Source organism: Moschus berezovskii, chromosome 1 (genome assembly GCF_049115385.1).
Source record: "Moschus berezovskii isolate FMDL1 chromosome 1, NW_MosBer_1.0, whole genome shotgun sequence".
Lineage (NCBI taxonomy): Eukaryota > Metazoa > Chordata > Mammalia > Artiodactyla > Moschidae > Moschus > Moschus berezovskii.
The window spans coordinates 118,484,767-118,502,783 of record NC_142460.1 but is presented as its reverse complement, the minus strand read 5'-3'; the positions used below and the strand labels follow the sequence as shown (position 1 = coordinate 118,502,783).

Here is an 18,017-nt window from a genome sequence, read left to right as displayed (position 1 = left end):
GCCAGATGACTCTTTGTTGTGGGGACCTGTCCTATGCATTGTGCGAGGTTTAGAGCACCCCTGGCCTCTACTCATGAAATCCAGGAGCAACCAGAGCCCCCAGTTGTGACAAACAAAAATGTTTCCAGACAATGACAGATGTCTTCTGGGGGCAAAGTCACCCTGAGGTGAGAATCACTGCTCTCTGGTATTGTTCTCCATGACACACCCCTGGAGAAATACATCCCCCATTTCTTACTGCTGGAAAGGAATCTGAAAGAGTAAATTGGAAGCAAAACATGCCACTGCAGTTTATAGAATGTCCCCAAACAGAAGGTTGTGCTGAAAGGCAGGGAGAGAAAAATGATTCAATAAAGCCCATTTTTCTGACTGAGAAAATGAGACAGGAAATACACAGTTTGCTTCCGGCATGAGGATGAGTCAGAGAGAAACCAATAAGAGAAACATGGACTTAGCTTCTGACCTTTAGAAAGAAGAAAAACAATTTTATCACTAACTCTTCCCCCATTCAATCCTGGATCTTTGTGAGAATAAGGAAGGAAATTTCCACTAGGAAATTTTCTCACAAGGCTAATGAAACATCAGGAATTGGAAGTAACAGACAGAAATGTGTTTGTTTTTCCATAAAGGACAAAGCAGAGGGTAGTATGAGTTAGATTCACTGATTTGAAAAAAAGAAGAAAATTAGCCATTGTTCACCTAGCACTGTAGCGCCTTATTGTTGTTAAGTCTTTAAGTTCCATCCAACTCTTTTTTGACCCCATGGACTAGCCCACCAGGCTCCTCTCTCCATGGGATTCTCCAGGCAAAAATACTGGAGTTGGCTGCCATTTCTTCCCATCCCAGTCTCCTGCATTGCAGGCAAATTCTTTAGCACTGAGCCGCCAGGGAAGCCTTCATAAAGGGCCTTATATACACACTATCTCCCCAGAACCTCCCTTTAACCCTTGAGTCAGATCTTATTATTATCTTCATTTGACATACGAGGAGCTGAGTGTCAGAAGTTAGGTAACTTGCCTAAGGTCAGTCAGCCATGTGATGAGGCCAAAATTTCAAAATAGGCCTATACAATTGGCAAGGCAGTTACCTCTTTGCATCCCTTCCCTGGCCTCTGCCATCGACAACCTACTTCTATAAGACTGCTATGCTGTCCCGTTTTAAGGTGTTTTCTAAGAAACTCCACAGTACACCACATCATGGTCATGAGCAAAAGTATGGGGCACTCCATGTAACCTGAGTCCAACCTGGAGGCTTCTCCCAGGAGTTCACTTCCATCCTAACTGTACAGGAAGATCAACAGAATACAGTACACTAGGTGCTGTCAGACTGCAGTCTCAGGCTTGCACCCATCCTAGTCCATTCCTCTGGCTGTCTTTCACAGAACACAGAGGCTGTCTCCCCACAGCCACAGCTGCCCTGGCATAGCTGGTCTACCATCTTCCTGGCATGATGCAGGGGCTCCTCTCTTCTACAAATGTGATTAGATAGAGCATTGATGTCAGACTTTTTCAAATATTATTTTTTTAGACATAAAAAAGAATGAAATAATTCCATTTGCATAAGCATGGATGGCCTACAGATTATCATACTTAGAGAGAGACAAATATGATATCACTTACATGTGGAATCTTAAAAAAAGGATGCAAACGAACTTATCGAAAAAACAGAGATAGACTCAGAGACAGAAAATAAACCATGTTTACCAATGAGGAAAAGTGGGAATGAGGGATAAATTAGGAGTTTGGGATTAATAGATACACACTCAGTTCAGTTTAGTTCAGTCGCTCAGTCATGTCCGACTCTAGACCTCATGGACTGCAGCATGCCAGGCCTCCCTGTCCATCACCAACTCCCGAAGATTACTCAAACTCATGTCCATCAAGTCGGTGATGCCATCCAACCATCTCATCTCTGTTGTCCCCTTCTTCTCCCACCTTCAATCTTTCCCAGCATCAGGGTCTTTTCAAATGAACTCTTCGCATCAGGTGGCCAAAGTATTGGAGTTTCAGCTTCAGCATCAGTCCTTCCAATGAACACTCAGGACTGATCTCCTTTAGGATGGATTGGTTGGATCTCCTTTGAGAGTCCAAGAGACTCTCAAAAGCCTTCTCCAACACCACAGTTCAAAAGCATCAACTCTTTGGTGCTCAGCTTTCTTTATAGTCCAACTCTCACATCCATACATGACCAGTGGAAAAACCATAGCCTTGACTAGACAGACCTTGGTTGGCAAAGTAATGTCTCTGCTTTTTAATATGCTGTCTAGATTGGTCATAACTTTCCTGCCAAGGAGTAAGCGTCTTTTAATTTCATGGCTGCAATCACCATCTGAAGTGATTTTGGAGCCCAAAAAAATAAAGTCTGTCACTGTTTCCACTGTTTCCCCATCCATTTACCATGAAGTGATGGGAACAGATGCCATGATCTTAGTTTTCTGAATGTTGAGCCTTAAGCCAACTTTTTCACTCCCCTCCTTCACTTTGATCAAGAGGCTCTTTAGTTCTTTTTCACTTTCTGCCATAAAAGTGCTGTCATCTGCATATCTGAGGTTATTGATATTTCTCCCAGCAATCTTGATTCTAGCTTGTACTTCATCCAGTCCAGCATTTCTCATGATGTACTCTGCATATAGGTTAAATAGGCAGGGTGACAATATACAGCCTTGACATACTCCTTTCTTGATTTGGAACCAGTCTGTTCTATGTCCAGTTCTAACTGTTGCTTCCTGACCTGCATACAGATTTCTCAAGAGGCAGGTCAGGTGGTCTGGTATTCCCATCTCTTGAAAAATTTTCCACAGTTTGTTGCGATCCACACAGTCAAAGGCTTTGGCATAGTCAATAAAGCAGAAATTGATATTTTTCTGGAAATCTCTTGCTTTTTCGATGATCCAGCAGATGTTGGCAATTTGATATCTGGTTCCTCTGCCTCTTCTAAATTCAGCTTGAACATCTGGAAGTTCATGGTTCACGTACTGTTGAAGCCTGGCTTGGAAAATTTTGAGCATTACTTTACTAGCATGTGAGATGAGTGCAATTGTGGGGTAGTTTGAGCATTCTTTGGCATTGCCTTTCTTTGGGATTGAAATGAAAACTAACCTTTTCCAGTCCTGTGGCCACTGCTGAGCTTTCCAAATTTGCTGGCATATTGAGTGCAGCACTTTCACAGCATCATCTTTCAGGATTTGAAATAGCTCAACTGGAATTCCATCACCTCCACTAGCTTTGTTTCTAGTGATGCTTCCTAAGGCCCACTTGACTTCACATTCCAGGATGTTTGGCTCTAGGTGAGTGATCACACCATCATGATTATCTGGGTCATGAAGATCTTTTTTGTACAGTTCTTCTGTGTATTCTTGCCACCTCTTAGTATCTTTTGCTTCTGTTAGGTCCGTACCATTTCTGTCCTTTATTGTGCCCATCTTTCATGAAATATTCCCTTGGTATCTCTAATTTTCCTGAAGAGATCTCTAGTCTTTCCCATTCTACTGTTTTCCTCTACTTCTTTGCACTGATCACTGAGGAAGACTTTCTTATCTCTCCTTGCTATTCTTTGGAACTTTGCATTCAAATGGGTATATCTTTCCTTTTCTCCTTTGCTTTTGGCCTCTCTTCTTTTCACAACTATTTGCAAGACCTCCTCAGACAGTCATTTTGCTTTTTTGCATTTCTTTTTCTTGGGGATGGTCTTGATCCCTGTCTCTTGTACAATGTCATGAACCTCTGTCCATAGTTCATTAGGTACTCTCTATCAGATCTATTCCCTTGAATCTATTTCTCACTTCCACTGTATAATCATAAGGGATTTGATTTAGGTCATACCTGAATGGTTTAGTGGTTTTCCCTACTTTCTTCAATTTAAGTCTGAATTTGGCAATAAGGAGTTCATGATCTGAGCCACAGTCAGATCCTGGTCTTGTTTTTGCTGACTGTATAGAGTTTCTCCATCTTTGGCTGCAAAGAATATAATCAATCTGATTTTGGTGTTGACCATCTGGTGACACACACTACTATATATAAAATAGATAAACAAGGATCTACTGTATAGTTCAGGAAACTATGTTCAATCTTTTATAATAAAAAAGAATTTGAAAAAGTATGTAACTGAAGCACTTTGTTATATACTTAAACTAATACAACATTGTATATCTACCATACTTCCGTTTTTTAAAAAGACTATATTTTTAGAGAAGTTTTAGGTTCACAGCAAACCTGAGCAGAGAGTACAAAGATTTTCCACAGATTCCCTGCCCCTACACATTACTAACATCCCAACCAGAGAGGTATACTTGTTATAATTGATGACCCTACATCTTAGGATTTATTCTTGGTGTTGACTTTTTTAAAGAACTTTTTTGGAATTGTGTTAGTATTTTTTAAAGAGATTGCATTTTAAGGTATTACATTTTAAAAGCAATTTTGTTTCCACCAAGGGAGGGCTTCAGGACGCAAGAGCTGTTTTTCAAACCTTTCCCCTCATGCAGAAATATTCCGGGAGTGCTTTGGATGAGCAGTACAGGTGTCACAGGTCTCTTGTTGCTCCCAGGATGACAAATAGCTATGAAGAGAATAAGAATAACAACAAGAAAGTTGTTATAATATGCTTACACTGAGCTATGCACTCTCATACAGCAAGCCATTCACTTTCACATTTTCATACATGAGGAAATTGAGGTCCAGGGAAGTTACTTGTCCGAGGTCACACAATTAACAAGGGCAAAACCTTAAAAAAACAGAACGGAAATATTTCAATATGATTTTTTTTAAATTCTGCTTTCAACAGCCTGCATATAGGCAGTTCTAAGAGTGCAGCCTTGCTTACTTCCACAGATATTTATTGAAACCCTCCCATGTGCTGTTCAAAGAAGGATGGCCAGATCAGAGTTCCTGGGCTGTGATTTCAGCACTGGATAGAGGCATGCCGCGTCTCAAGAAAGTCTTTATATGGGAAAATATCTCTTTTCTATTTAATGCCTCCACCTCAAACGCCTCCCTTTTCCCTTCACAGGAGGACACGGGGCCAACACCTGCTTCACTCACTCAGTCTTTGGCTTCCCCTCCCGTGCCTGTGAATTATTTCCCCAGGTGAATGTGCGCGTGTGCTAAGTCGCTTCAGTCGTGTCCGACTCTTTGCAACCCTATGGACTGTAGCCTGCCAGGCTCCTCTGTCCATGGGATTCTCCAGGGAAGAATACTGGAGTGGGTTATCATGCCCTCCTTCAGGGGATCTTCCTGACCCAGGGATCGAACCCATGTCTCTTATGTCTCTTGCATTGGCAGGCGGGTTCTTTACCACTAGTGCCACCTGGGAAGTCCCAGGTGAGCAGTGCAGTCCTAAAGGTCAGGCCCCATGGGCACAGAGGGTCCTTACCTTGCCCATCTTCTCTGTGGCATTTGACACTCTTACTAACTTTCTCTTCCTTGAAACTCCCTTTTCTTGCAATTCTAATGACTCTCCCAAAACCACGTTTTCCTGTTCCACTCCTCTGATGTTCCTTCTTGATCTCATTACAGGTAATTTCAAAACTTGGAACTTTAAAGATGCTTTGTGCATAACTAACTCACACTGGGTTTTTTTTTTTAGTTAAAAAAAAATTGGGGGGTTGCCATACCATGCCGTGTATCATTAATAGCTTAGTTCCCTGATCAGATCCCCTGCATTGGAAACACAGAATCTTAACCACTTGATCGCCAGCGAAGTCCCTCACAATGGTTTGGGTGAACTAAACACTCAGATCATGCGAAGAGGTGGGGGTGGACAAACTTCACAAGGAAGGTCCACAGCACACCCTGAGTTTGCTCACCGATTGCATGAGAAGCCAGGTTCCAGCTCCAGCCCAGTGATGAGCTTGGGTTTGTCTCTCCCAGGCACTCACCGTCAACATTCAAAGCAGGAGCAGCTCATTGTTTGCTGGGAACTATGTTTAGGGAAAACAAAGCCTACTGGGTGTGGAAAAACTACAGGTTTGGACAGAGGGCTGGGCTTAAAGGCCTAGAACTGTGAACAGCACTTACTCTGTTGGGTGATTTTAAATGTGCGTTTTCTAACAATAGGGCCCCAGCTTCTGCTGGCCCTAAAGGGTTTACAGATTTTCCCTCCTGGTGACAGATTGTGCAGCTACATCCCAGAAGACATAAAACTCCTTCCAGTCATCCCAGATTTAGGTCCATAGATTTCCAGTTATGGAAGAAAGCCATTCTGGGTAACGCAGCAGATGTAAATTGTGTGCCTGAATTGATTTTGCATTAACTTCTCTTAGGCTATTTCCCTGCTCCTTAAATACCACTTTTTAAAGCTTTTATGGTATTGTGTTTTAAAAGCTGATTTGTTTCCACCTAAGAGTAGGCTCCAGTAGGCAAGAGCTGTTTTTCAAACCCTTCCCCCTGTGGGAAAGCATTTTCACCAGTGAAGAATTCTCAATAATGAGCTGTCTGTTTGCACAATTTCTGCGCGCGTGTTCTCGTGCTGCTTCTGTATTTTTTCCTTTGCAAGACACATCATGGGGCCCAAGCTTCGACTTTCATGTTCCCTTGAAAGACCAGCCCTGGCGCCCTTGGAACTGAGTTAAGCAAGAGCTCCAGGAGTTCAGGGCTCATATAGTGGCCCTGAGTGTTCTTGCTGCATAGCAGTGCCCATGTGCCTTGCACTCTGGGCTCTTGGCACTCCTACTCAAACCAAGTGCTTCAAGACACCATCAGTTCAGTTCAGTCACTCAGTTGTGTCCGACTCTTTGCAACCCCATGGACTGCAGCATGCCAGGCTTCCCTGTCCATCACCAACTCCCAGACATCATCAGATGAAGAGCAAAAAAGTTAATTTAAAAACCCTTCTTTTTCTTTTAAAAGAGAGGAGACGAGGAGCTGGACTCAGACTGAAGTCTTGAACATGAGATAGATTCTCACCTTACAGCTTTCGAAGCATTAATTTTCTTATGTATAAAGCTACATTTGTTGTTGTTTAGTCACTAAGTCATGTCTGACTTAGAGACCCCATGGACTGTAGCCCGCCAGGCTCCTCTGTCCATGGGATTTCCCAGGCAAGACTACTAGAGTGGGTGGCCATTCCCTTCACCAGGGGATCTTCCTGACCCAGGGATCGAACTTGCACCTCCTGCATTGCTGGCAGAATCCTTATCACTGAGCCTCCCAGCAATCCCATAAAGCTACATGGCCCACAGCAAAGTAAGAGCATATTAGCTGTTCCTTCTACCAGCACATGGGGCCAGCAGATAAGGCCCTTCTGTGGCATTTCTTCCTTGATGTGGCTATGTTTGCTGCTGCTGCTGCTGCTAAGTCACTTCAGTCGTGTCCGACTCTGTGTGACCCCATAGACGGAAGCCCACCAGGCTCCCCCGTCCCTGGGATTCTCCAGGCAAGAACACTGGAGTGGGTTGCCATTTCCTTCTCCAATGTGTGAAAGTGGAAAGTGAAAAGTGAAAGTGAAGTCGCTCAGCCGTGTCCAACCCTGAGCGACCCCACGGACTGCAGCCTACCAGGCTCCTCCATCCATGGGATTTTCTAGGCAATAGTACTGGGCCTGTGATTATTTTTGAGACATTTTACAAATGGTTTGGTGACCTGACCCTCATTCCCAATTAAATGAAACTCTAAAAGCACTTGAGAGTATTGAAAATGCAACAGAAGTATACAATTATGTTGGAAACTAAAGTTTCCAAGAAGATGGAGAGAAATGGAAGATGAATGGGGTTTAATCAGAGGGCTAATTCCTCAGGACAAAGAGGGGACCATGCAACATGGAAAGTGCAATTGACAATTTGTGAGATATTAGGAGGCTGACACTGAACGTGGGTGTCTATTATCCTAAGATTAGTTCAGGAGAACGCTCTGGACTGAAGGACAGTGGACTGAAAACTCCCTTTAGGGATGTAACCTCTTAGGGAAAGGCAATTTTGTAGAAACAGCTGCACTTAGCAGTGGCAGGCTCATTTTTAGATTCTAGCGCCACCTAGAGGGGAGAGTGAAATAATTTCTATCCACTGCTGAGTCGAAGGAATCTTTATCAGCCATTCTTCAGTTTTCAAAACGTTTTCATTTTAATATCTCATTTGATGTTCAGGTAACTACATTTGAGTTAGAAATTTCTATCTTCACCGTGTGGATAAAGAAATTCGTCTCTCAGGAGCTTACGGTGCAAAGAGTTTGACCAATTTTTATGTAACTGAAAATGTTCTCCATGAATTGATGATTTTGTAAACAACTTTATTCAGCTATAATTTACATACTGTAAAATTAACTGATTTAAATATGTGATTCATTAATATTTAGTGAATTTACTAAGTTGTGCAGCCATCACTGTAACTCAATTTCAGAATATTTTTATCACTGTGTGATCTCATCTACCTCTTTTACACTTAATCCTCCTCCCCGCAACCCTTCAGCCTCAAACAGTCATTAGTTTGCTTTCTGTCTACATAGATTCGCCTTTTCTGGGCATTCTACGTGAATGGAATCATACAACATGTGCTCTTTTGTGGTTGACTTCTTTTAGTTAGTATAATGTTTTTGAGGTTTGTCCACAGTGTAGCATTTATCAGTATTTCATTTCTTCTTATTGCTGGGTAGTGTCCCATTGTATTGATATACCACATTCTATTTGTCTGTTCACCAGCTGATGAACACTAGGGTTGTTTCCTATTTTTTGCTATTGAGATCAGTCCTGATTGGAAGGACTGATGTTGAAGCTGAAACTCCAATACTTTGGTCACCTGATGCGAAGAGCTGACTCATTGGAAAAGACCGTGATGCTGGGAAAGATTGAGGGCAGGAGGAGAAAGGGACGACAGAGGATGAGATGGTTGAATGGCATCACCGACTCAATGGACGTGGGTTTGGGTGGACTCTGGGAGTTGGTGATGGACAGGGAGGCCTGGCGTGCTGCAGTTCATGGGGTCACAAAGAGTCAGACATGACTGAGCGACTGAACTGAACTATGAATACCCACGTGAAAGTCACTTTTTTAAGCAATAAACTTTCATTACTAAACAGGGAAGTAAATAAAATGTGTAGAAGAAGAAGAATTATATACATATTGTGTATTGGGGGAAAATTAAACAATCTGGAGATGCCTAAGGGGAAGGTATCTGGGTTGTGGGTTCAGTATGTCTGCCCAAGAACCAAGGGGGTTCTTGGAAGCACATTCTTGCAGAAACATAGAAGAAATATGGGGGAATCATTCAAGATTTGCTTCGATGGATTAGAAGGATTCAAAGATAGTTCTTAAGGAATTTCTTCTTGGGACTTCCCTGGTACTCCAGTGGTTAAGAATCCGCCTTGCGAAACTGGGGGTGCAGGTTTGATCCCTGATCCAGGAGCTAAGATCCCATGTGCCAAGGAGCGACTAAGCCCACATGGCAACTGCTGAGCGAGCGTTGCACAACTCGAGAGTCTGTGTGCCACAAGGACACAATGAAGACATGCTGCAACCGAGACCTGATGTGGCCAAATAAATACTTTTTAAGAAAGAAGTTCTTCTTGTTGCGTCAATACAATATGTAGCAGACGCAGACTTGGTAACACATCTGAAGTTGGGATTCCCATTATAATCCCTCCTCATGTGAAGACAGTAGTCAAGGAGACCTTTTAAGAGCTGGTGGCTCAGACGGTAAAGCGTTTGCCCGCAATGTGGGAGACCCGGGTTCGATCCCTGGGTCAGGAAGATACCCTGGATATAAGGAAATGGCAACCCACTCCAGTACTCTTGCCTGGAAAATTCCATGGATGGAGGAGCCTGGTGGGCTACAGTCCATGGGGTCACAAAGAGTTGGACACTACTGAGTGACTTCACTTTCTTTCTTTCACATGGGGTCAGATGAATCTGAGTTCAAATCCAGGCTCTGTCAACACATGAAAGGATTTGGCTGGTCAGTCTTCTCATCAGTACCCTGAGAGGCAATGGCACCCACCTTACTGGGTCATTGGAAAGACTGGCTAATATAGTGTGTGCACAGCACTTAGCATAGGGCCTGGTACACAGGGAGTTCTGATGTTATTTTTATAGGACTGGATTGTACCCTCGACACCCAGAAACAGTGACATTGACCTCTGTTTATTTTTGAGACCCTCTTTCATTTTTTTCATTGAATGTTTCTGGCCAGAGATCCTGGCAAATAGAGGTATAAATTTCCTTTCGAGGTGATATAGTTTGTGGAAATGGAACCTTATAAAAAAATATACTGCTTATCACCCAGAATGCCGTGGGCTGGTCGGAAGATTTACTGCAAATCTAAAGGGAGCCGTTAGGACTTCAGGGGATAAACACCGGAACAATTAGCATGATAAGTTAGCAACTCATTTTGCATATAAAAATGTTGCCTAGGACTCTATAGAGTTTTCCCTATTTATGGAAGACAGTCAGAGGTCCTTGGGTTTAATCAAAATTTAATACCCTGTGAGGGGAAATATGAAGAATACAAATTCTCAGTAATAGGCAATATGTCAACTGCAGTAATTGCCAGCTTTAAATAGACCTTCCTGTTGTTCCTCTCCTTGTCAGCCTATGGACCTGATTTGTAGTCAGGAAAACATGGCCAGAACCATATTAAGTCTCTGGAAAAACAAAGGAAAGAAATATGTATCCTGTCACAGGAAAAATACATCCAACACTCAACAGAACCATATTCTTTAAAATGACAGAGCAACACATTCAAAAGTATTTAAATCAGGGAAATTTCCCCCAAGAAAAGTTGAAGGCTTTTATTTTACTCAGGGCCAGCCAGATGAGTCTTCCATGAGTGGTACCCACCTTCACATTCACCTAGCTGATACATTCAAGAGGTGGAAGTGACTGTGAGTTCCAGAAAGCTTACTGTGGAGGAAAGCCATCGTCTGAGAAGCAAAGTCAATGGATGGTTCATCACCATCACTGGAAGAATGAGCTTTGTCAGTCATAATTCAGATATGTTCAGAGTGTTATTGGGGCACTGAGCGGAAAACCAGATCAAGTTGACTTGGTTAGAGAAACCATAAAGATAGGAACCAGCATCCTATTAGATGCTCTGGTACATTGACTAATTGGCTCAGATTTGTGAAGCCTTGCCTTGTGACTCTGCAGGTCTTCCCACGAGAAGCATGGGTGTTGTGTTTGAACATGTAGCTTGCTGTGGCCAATGGAATGTGGCCAGAGTGACCATGTGCCAGTTCCAGCTTAAACCTTAGTAGTCATTTGTGTTTCATTTGTGCCTTCCTCTTGTGCTTCTGCCTTCTCATTGTCATGAGAGGAAAATGGCTAGCTCAGTGGAGGAGGAGGAAGACAGATCCATGAAGTAGATGTGGAAATAAGCTCAACCTAGATCAGCCCACGCCCAGCCAACTCACAGATGCACAAGTGAGAGTAAGTTATGGCTGTTTAAAGCTCCTGGACTTTGAAGCCATCAAGCAGCATTATTGTGATGATGGGCTACTGATGCAGATGACTATTTTACAGGGTTAGTTTAAAGGGAGGCTGAGAGAACATTCATCTACAGACCATCAGATTTTCATCTTTGAAACAACTCTTGTAAAGATAACAAAAAGTTAAATTTTCTGCAGAAACCTGAGCATGTCCTATATCTAAAATTGATGGTGCCTTTGAGAGTGAACAAAACAATTTCTGTGTAGATTTATATGGGATGGGGATTGGGGAAGAAGTGCACTCAGATTTTTATTTAGATAATTAATTTTACTTAATGTAGTCCACTCTGAAGAAGCTTCTCATCTTTTTATACCCTCCCTCCTCAGATCCTGGTCAGTTCAAATCTAATTGGGTTTTGTGCAGCATAAATTCTTATTTATCAGCCTTATAGAATAACCCTGGGTACCCCTAAGAGCTGTCAGAGCCTTTGGTTTAATGTGAGATGGGAGAGGGTGTCGGAGCCATATGGGCAGCCCAGGGAACCCCCAGTTTAGCTGACTGGACACTGGAATTGAGACAAAGCATGGGGCCAGGTCTAGGTTGGAACTTTAAGCATTCCTAATTGCCTGTGAGGCCCGCATTATGCTGTCTGATGTATCTTAATTCCATCTTAGATAAATGCTGGGTGTAGGGCTCAGCGTCCAGGCTGGAGTTCTAGCAGCCAAGGTTGGGTATGAGATTGGGATTGGCTGTTGGACAGCACCGGAATTAGCAAGGACCAATCCTAAGCACCAATGGGAAAGGACTGGAAAGTAAGACACTAAAACCATTAACAAGCAATACAGTCAGGGGACTTCCTTGGTGGTCCAGTGGCTAAGACTCCTCACTCCCAGTGCAGGGGGCCCAGGTTGGATTCTTGGTCAAGGAACTAGATCCTTCTCGCATGCTGCAAGTTAGAGTTTGCATGCCTCAACTAAGACCAGACACAGCCAAACAAATAAAGATATTCTTAAAAAGAGGCAGTATAGTCAGGACCAGGCAGGAATGGAAAGCAGGGAGGACCAGGCCTGGAGAGATACTCTGGGTGCCTCTGCATGGCTGGAGTGGTTCCGGTAAGTCCTACTGGCTTTGCTCAGCTAGGGCTTCAAGCTAGTTTGAAGCCAGGCTCAGTAAGAATCTGAGCAGGGGAGATGCCTGGTCTCAGCTTGCCAATCATGAGTAGCAGCCAGAGCCTGGTGCCGGTTCATACTGGCCTGCTTACCCGAATTCTTATTCTATTTGAACAAGATGAGTTATGAGGAATGAAAAGACGAAAAGAATTAATTACCCAGTATGTTGCAGCTTGTTTGGCTGCTTTCAACTTGCTAGAAAAAGGTCTTTCTTCCACTCCCAACTGGGAATTTTTATATTTCAAAATGCCTGAACTCTTTGCATATAGCTCTGTCTACTTCCCATCTCTGCATACCCCCACCACTTTATGTTCCTGGGGGGGTGTGTTGGAGGGAATAACAGATTTCTGGCTCAATAAAGGGAATTAAGCTCATGGAGTTGAAGATAGAAGTTAAAAGGGAGGTGGGCCATGATCCTCAGGGAAAGAGCTATATCTAAAGACATGTGTGGCACATCTACATGTGATGGTGACCTACCATGTGTTAGGGTGTCTAACCACCCTGGCTTGCTTTGGACTGAGGGATTGCCTGGGACCCAGGACTTTCAGTACTAATATGGGGCAGTCATTGAATTTATGCACTAGAAGGTGGTAGAACTTTCAAAGGGTCAGCCTATGGACACAAAGGGACTGAATACCTAGTGATGAGGCTCTATAGTTGCTATATTGCTGGGTAATAAAGTATTAGTTTTCTATTGCTACATAACAAATTATCTCAAATTTAGTGGCCTAAAACAACACCCATTTACTATCCCACAATTTTTGTGCGTTGGTAGTCTCACTATAGCTCAGCTGGTCCTCTGCTCAGGTCACACAAGGCTGTAATCCAGGTGTCATCTGGGCTGTATTTTTATTTATTTTTAAAAAGTCTTTATTGAATTGCTAAAATATTTCTTTTGCTTCTTTTCTTTTTTTAATGTTTTGTTTTTCTGGACTCAAGACATGTAGGATCCTAGCTCCTCAACCAGGGATCAAAACCAAATCCTCCCAGCATTGAAAGACAAAGTCTTAGCAACTGGACTGTCAAGGAAGTTCCCAGCAATGTATTTTCATATGGAGGTTTGAAATGGGAAAAATCTGCTTCAGAATTCATTCAGGTTGTTGGCAGAATTCATTGCCTTGTATCTACAGGACTCATGAAGACTTGTTCTTTAAAGTGAACAGAGATGAGTCTCAGGCCTCAAGGAAGGCCCAGTCCCTCTCTTTAGGACTTTCACATGATTAAGTCAGTGTTACCCAGGATCAGTTCAGTTCAGTCGCTCAGTTGTGTCTGACTCATTGCGACCCCATGGACGACTGCATGCCAGGCTTCCCTGTCCATCACCAACTCCCAGAGTTTACTCAAACTCATGTCCATTGAGTCGGTGATGCCATCCAACCATCTCATCCTCTGTCGTCCCCTTCTCCTCCTGCCTTCAATCTTTCCCAGCATCAGGGTCTTTTCAAATGAGTCAGTTCTTTGCATCAGGTGGCCAAAGTAGTGGAGGTTCAGCTTCAGCATCAGTCCTTCTAATGAACACTCAGGGACTGATTTCCTTTAGGATGGACTTTCCTTTAGGTTGGATCTCCTTGCTATCCAAGGGACTCTCAAAAGTCTTCTCCAACAACACAGTTCAAAAACATCAATTCTTCAGTGCTCAGCTTTCTTTATAGTCCAACTCTCACATCTATACATGACTACTGGAAAAACCATAGCTTTGACTAGATGGACTTTGTTGGCAAAGTAATGTCTATGCTTTTTAATATGCTGTCTAGGTTGATCATAACTTTTCTTCTTTAAAAGCATCTTTTAATTTCATGGCTGCAGTCACCATCTGTAGTGATTTTGGAGCCCCCCAAAATAAAGTCTGTCACTGTTTCCACTCTTTCCCCAACTATTTGCCATGAAGTGATGGGACCAAATGCCATGATCTTTGTTTTCTGAATGTTGAGCTTTAAGCCAACTTTTTCACTCTCCTTTTCACTTTCACCAAGAGGCTTTTTAGTTCCTCTTCACTTTCTGCCATAAGGGTGGTGTCATCTGCATATCTGAGGTTATTGATATTTTTCCCGGCAATCTTGATTCTAGCCTGTGCTTCATCCAGCCCAGCGTTCCTCATGATGTACTCTGCATATAAGTTAAATAAGCAGGGTGACAATATACAGCCTTGAGGTACTCCTTTCCTGATTTGGAACCAGTCTGTTGTTCCATGTCCAGTTCTAACTGTTGCTTCATGACCTGCATACAGGTTTCTCAAGAGGCAGGTCAGGTGGTCTGGTGTTCTCATCTCTCAGAATTTTCCACAGTTTGTTGTGATCCACACAGTCAAAGGCTTTGGCATAGTCAATAAAGCAGAAATACATGTTTCTGGAACTCTCTTGCTTTTTTGATGATCCAGCAGATGTTGGCAATTTGATCTCTGGTTCCTCTGCCTTTTCTAAATCCAGCTTGAACATCTGGAAGTTCATAGTTCACATACTGTTGAAGCCTGGCTTGGAGAATTTTGAGCATTACTTTACTAGCATGTGAGATGAGTGCAATTGTGCGGTAGTTTGAGCATTCCTTGGCATTGTCTTTTTCTGGGACTGGAATGAAAGCTGAAATTTTCCAGTCCTGTGGCCACTGCTGAGCTTTCCAAATTTGCTGGCATATTGAGTGCAGCACTTTCATAGCATCATCTTTTAAGATCTGAAATAGCTCAACTGGAATTCCATCATTTCCACTAGCTTTGTAGTGATGCTTCGTAAGGCCCACTTGACTTCATATTCTAGGATGTCTGGCTCTAGGTCAGTGATCACACCATCATGATTTTTTGGGTCATGAAGATCTTTTTTGTACAGTTCTTCTGTGTATTCTTGCCACCTCTTCTTAGTATCTTCTGCTTCTGTTAGGTCCACACCATTTCTGTCCTTTATTGTGCCCATCTTTGCATGAAATGTTCCCTTGGTATCTCTAATTTTCTTGAAGAGATCTCTAGTCTTTCCCATTCTATTGTTTTCCTCCATTTCTTTGCACTGATTGCTGAGGAAGGCTTTTTTTATCTCTCCTTGCTATTCTTTGGAACTCTGCATTCAAATGGGTATATCTTTCCTTTTCTCCTTTGCCTTTCACTTCTCTTCTTTTCACAACTATTTGTAAGGCCTCCACAGACAACCATTTGCCTTTTTGCATTTCTTTTTTGGGGGGATGGTCTTGATCCCTGCCTCCTGTACAATGTCACGAACCTCCGCCCATAGTTCTTCAGGCAATCTGTCTATCAGATCTAATCCCTTTAATCTATTTCTCACTTCCACTGTATAATCATAAAGGATTTGATTCAGGTCATACCTGAGTGGTCTAGTGGTTTTCCCTACTTTCTTCATAAGTCTGAATTTGTCAATAAGGAGTTCATGGTCTGAGCCACAGTCAGCTCCCGGTCTTGTTTTTACTGACTGTATAGAGCTTCTCCATCTTTGGCTGCAAAGAATATAATCAATCTGATTTCACTATTGACAATCTGGTGATGTCCTTGTGCAGAGTCTTCTCTTGTGTTGTTGGAAGAGGGTGTTTGCTATGACCAGTGTGTTTTCTTGGCAAAACTCTATTAGCCTTTGCCCTGCTTCATTCTGTACTTCAAGGCCAAATTTGCCTATAACTCCAGGTATTTCTTGACTTCCTACTTTTGTAGTCCAGTCCCCTACAATGAAAAGGACATCTTTCTTGGGTGTTAGGTCTATAAGATCTTGTAGGTCTTCATAGAAGTGTTCAACTTTAGCTTCTTCAGCATTACTGGTCAGAGCATATACTTGGATTACTGTGATATGGAATGGTTTGCCTTGGAAACAGAGATCATTCTGTTGTTTTTGAGACTGCAATCAAGTACTGCATTTTGGACTCTTTTGTTGACTATGATGACTACTCCATTTCTTCTAAGGGATTCCTGCCCACAGTAGTAGATATAATGGTCATCTGAGTTAAATTCACCCATCCCAGTCCATTTTAGTTCACTGATTCCTAGAATATCGACGTTCACTCTTGCCATCTCCTGTTTGACCACTTCCAATTTGCCTTGATTTATGGACCTAACATTCTAGGTTCCTAGGCAATACTGCTCTTTACAGCATCAGACTTTGCTTCTATCATCAGTCACCTCCACAACTGGGTGTTGTTTTTGCTTTGGCTCTGTCTCTTTCTGCAGTTATTTCTCCACTGATCCCCACTAGTATATTGGGTACCTACTGACCTGGGCAGTTCCTCTTTCAGTGTCCTAACTTTTTGCTTTTTCATACTGTTCATGAGGTTCTCAAGGCAAGAATGCTGAAGTGGTCTGCGATTCCCTTCTCTGGTGGGCCACGTTTTGTCAGAACTCTCCACCATGACCTGTCTGTCTTGGGTGGCCCCACACGGCATGGCTCATAGTTTCATTGAGTTAGCCAAGGCTGTGGTTCATGTGGTCCATGTGGTCACTTTTGCAATATTCTATTCGCTAGAAGCAAGTCCCAGGTCCACTCCACACACTAGGGGAGGGGATTAAAGCTTAGATCAGAACTTTGACATAAAGAGTTATTTCATATTACATATTAGGATGAAAAAATAATTTCATGAGACAATTCTAGTAAGAGCTCGAGGGTGTAACTATATCACCACATTACATCTGTATCACATAGTCTTCATGGGCATGAAAAGTTTCTGCCTATGGGAGAATACAGGTGACTTTGCTGAGAGTAATAGAGTAATGGTTCAGGGTTTACTGCCTTGAAGCCTGATACTGAAATATTTTTTTAAGTTCAGATTAATGGCAACTATTTTCAAAATGTTTACTTTCTTCTTCAAAGCAACATATTTCAGAGTGAAGTTTAAAGTAGAACAACATCTCAGGATAAAACAGATTATGCTAATTAACTGTTATAACCTCCTATGAGCTAAATATTTGCTTTTATATAGACCTAATTAACTTTCTCTTCCAGTCTCTAAATACTCAGATGCCCTTCACAGCTGTAGGCTCATATGCTTCATTCTATGTTTGGTCACTTTTAAAGTAGGATTGCCAAGTAAAACACAGAATGATCAATTAAATTTGAATTTCAGATAAACAAAGGTATAATTTTTTAGTGTAAATATACTTGAGAACAAGTATGCATGAGAAATATTTATTTTAAGAAAGTATTCATTATAAAATTTAACAAAAGAGGTACCTAACAGAAGCACTGAAAACTATAAAACACTGCTGAAAGAAATTAAAGGTCATCTAAATAAATGGGATTTAGAAATCCCTGTTCATGGATCAGAAGACATAATATTGTTAACATGGCAATACTCTCAAATTGATCAATTCAATCTATATCATAATACCAGCTGGTTCTTCACAAGAAATTGACAAGCTGATACTAAAATCCGTATGGAAGCATAAGGTACCCCGAATAGCCAATACAGTCTTGGAAAAGCACAACAAATGGGGGGACATACACTTTGTAATTTCAAAACCTAATGCAAAGCAAGAGTAATCAAGACTGTGATACTGGCATTAAGTATAGACATGTA

At 42.2% G+C, this 18,017-nt stretch overlaps 1 protein-coding gene across 2 annotated transcripts in view; it reads right to left on the bottom strand.

Annotated features, from left to right (window-relative positions):
* Window positions 1-4,353: 4,353 nt before the first annotated feature.
* Window positions 4,354-18,017, bottom strand: part of PLD1 (phospholipase D1) — a 261,776-nt gene continuing 248,112 nt past the window's right edge. The window contains exon 26 of one of the 2 annotated variants that reach the window (XM_088839113.1): window positions 4,354-4,557. In XM_088839113.1, the coding sequence (XP_088695239.1) occupies window positions 4,476-4,557 (82 nt within the window). In that variant the 3' untranslated portion in view covers window positions 4,354-4,475. The remainder of the gene's footprint in view (window positions 4,558-18,017) is intronic. The other variant, XM_088839107.1, reaches the window with a different exon arrangement.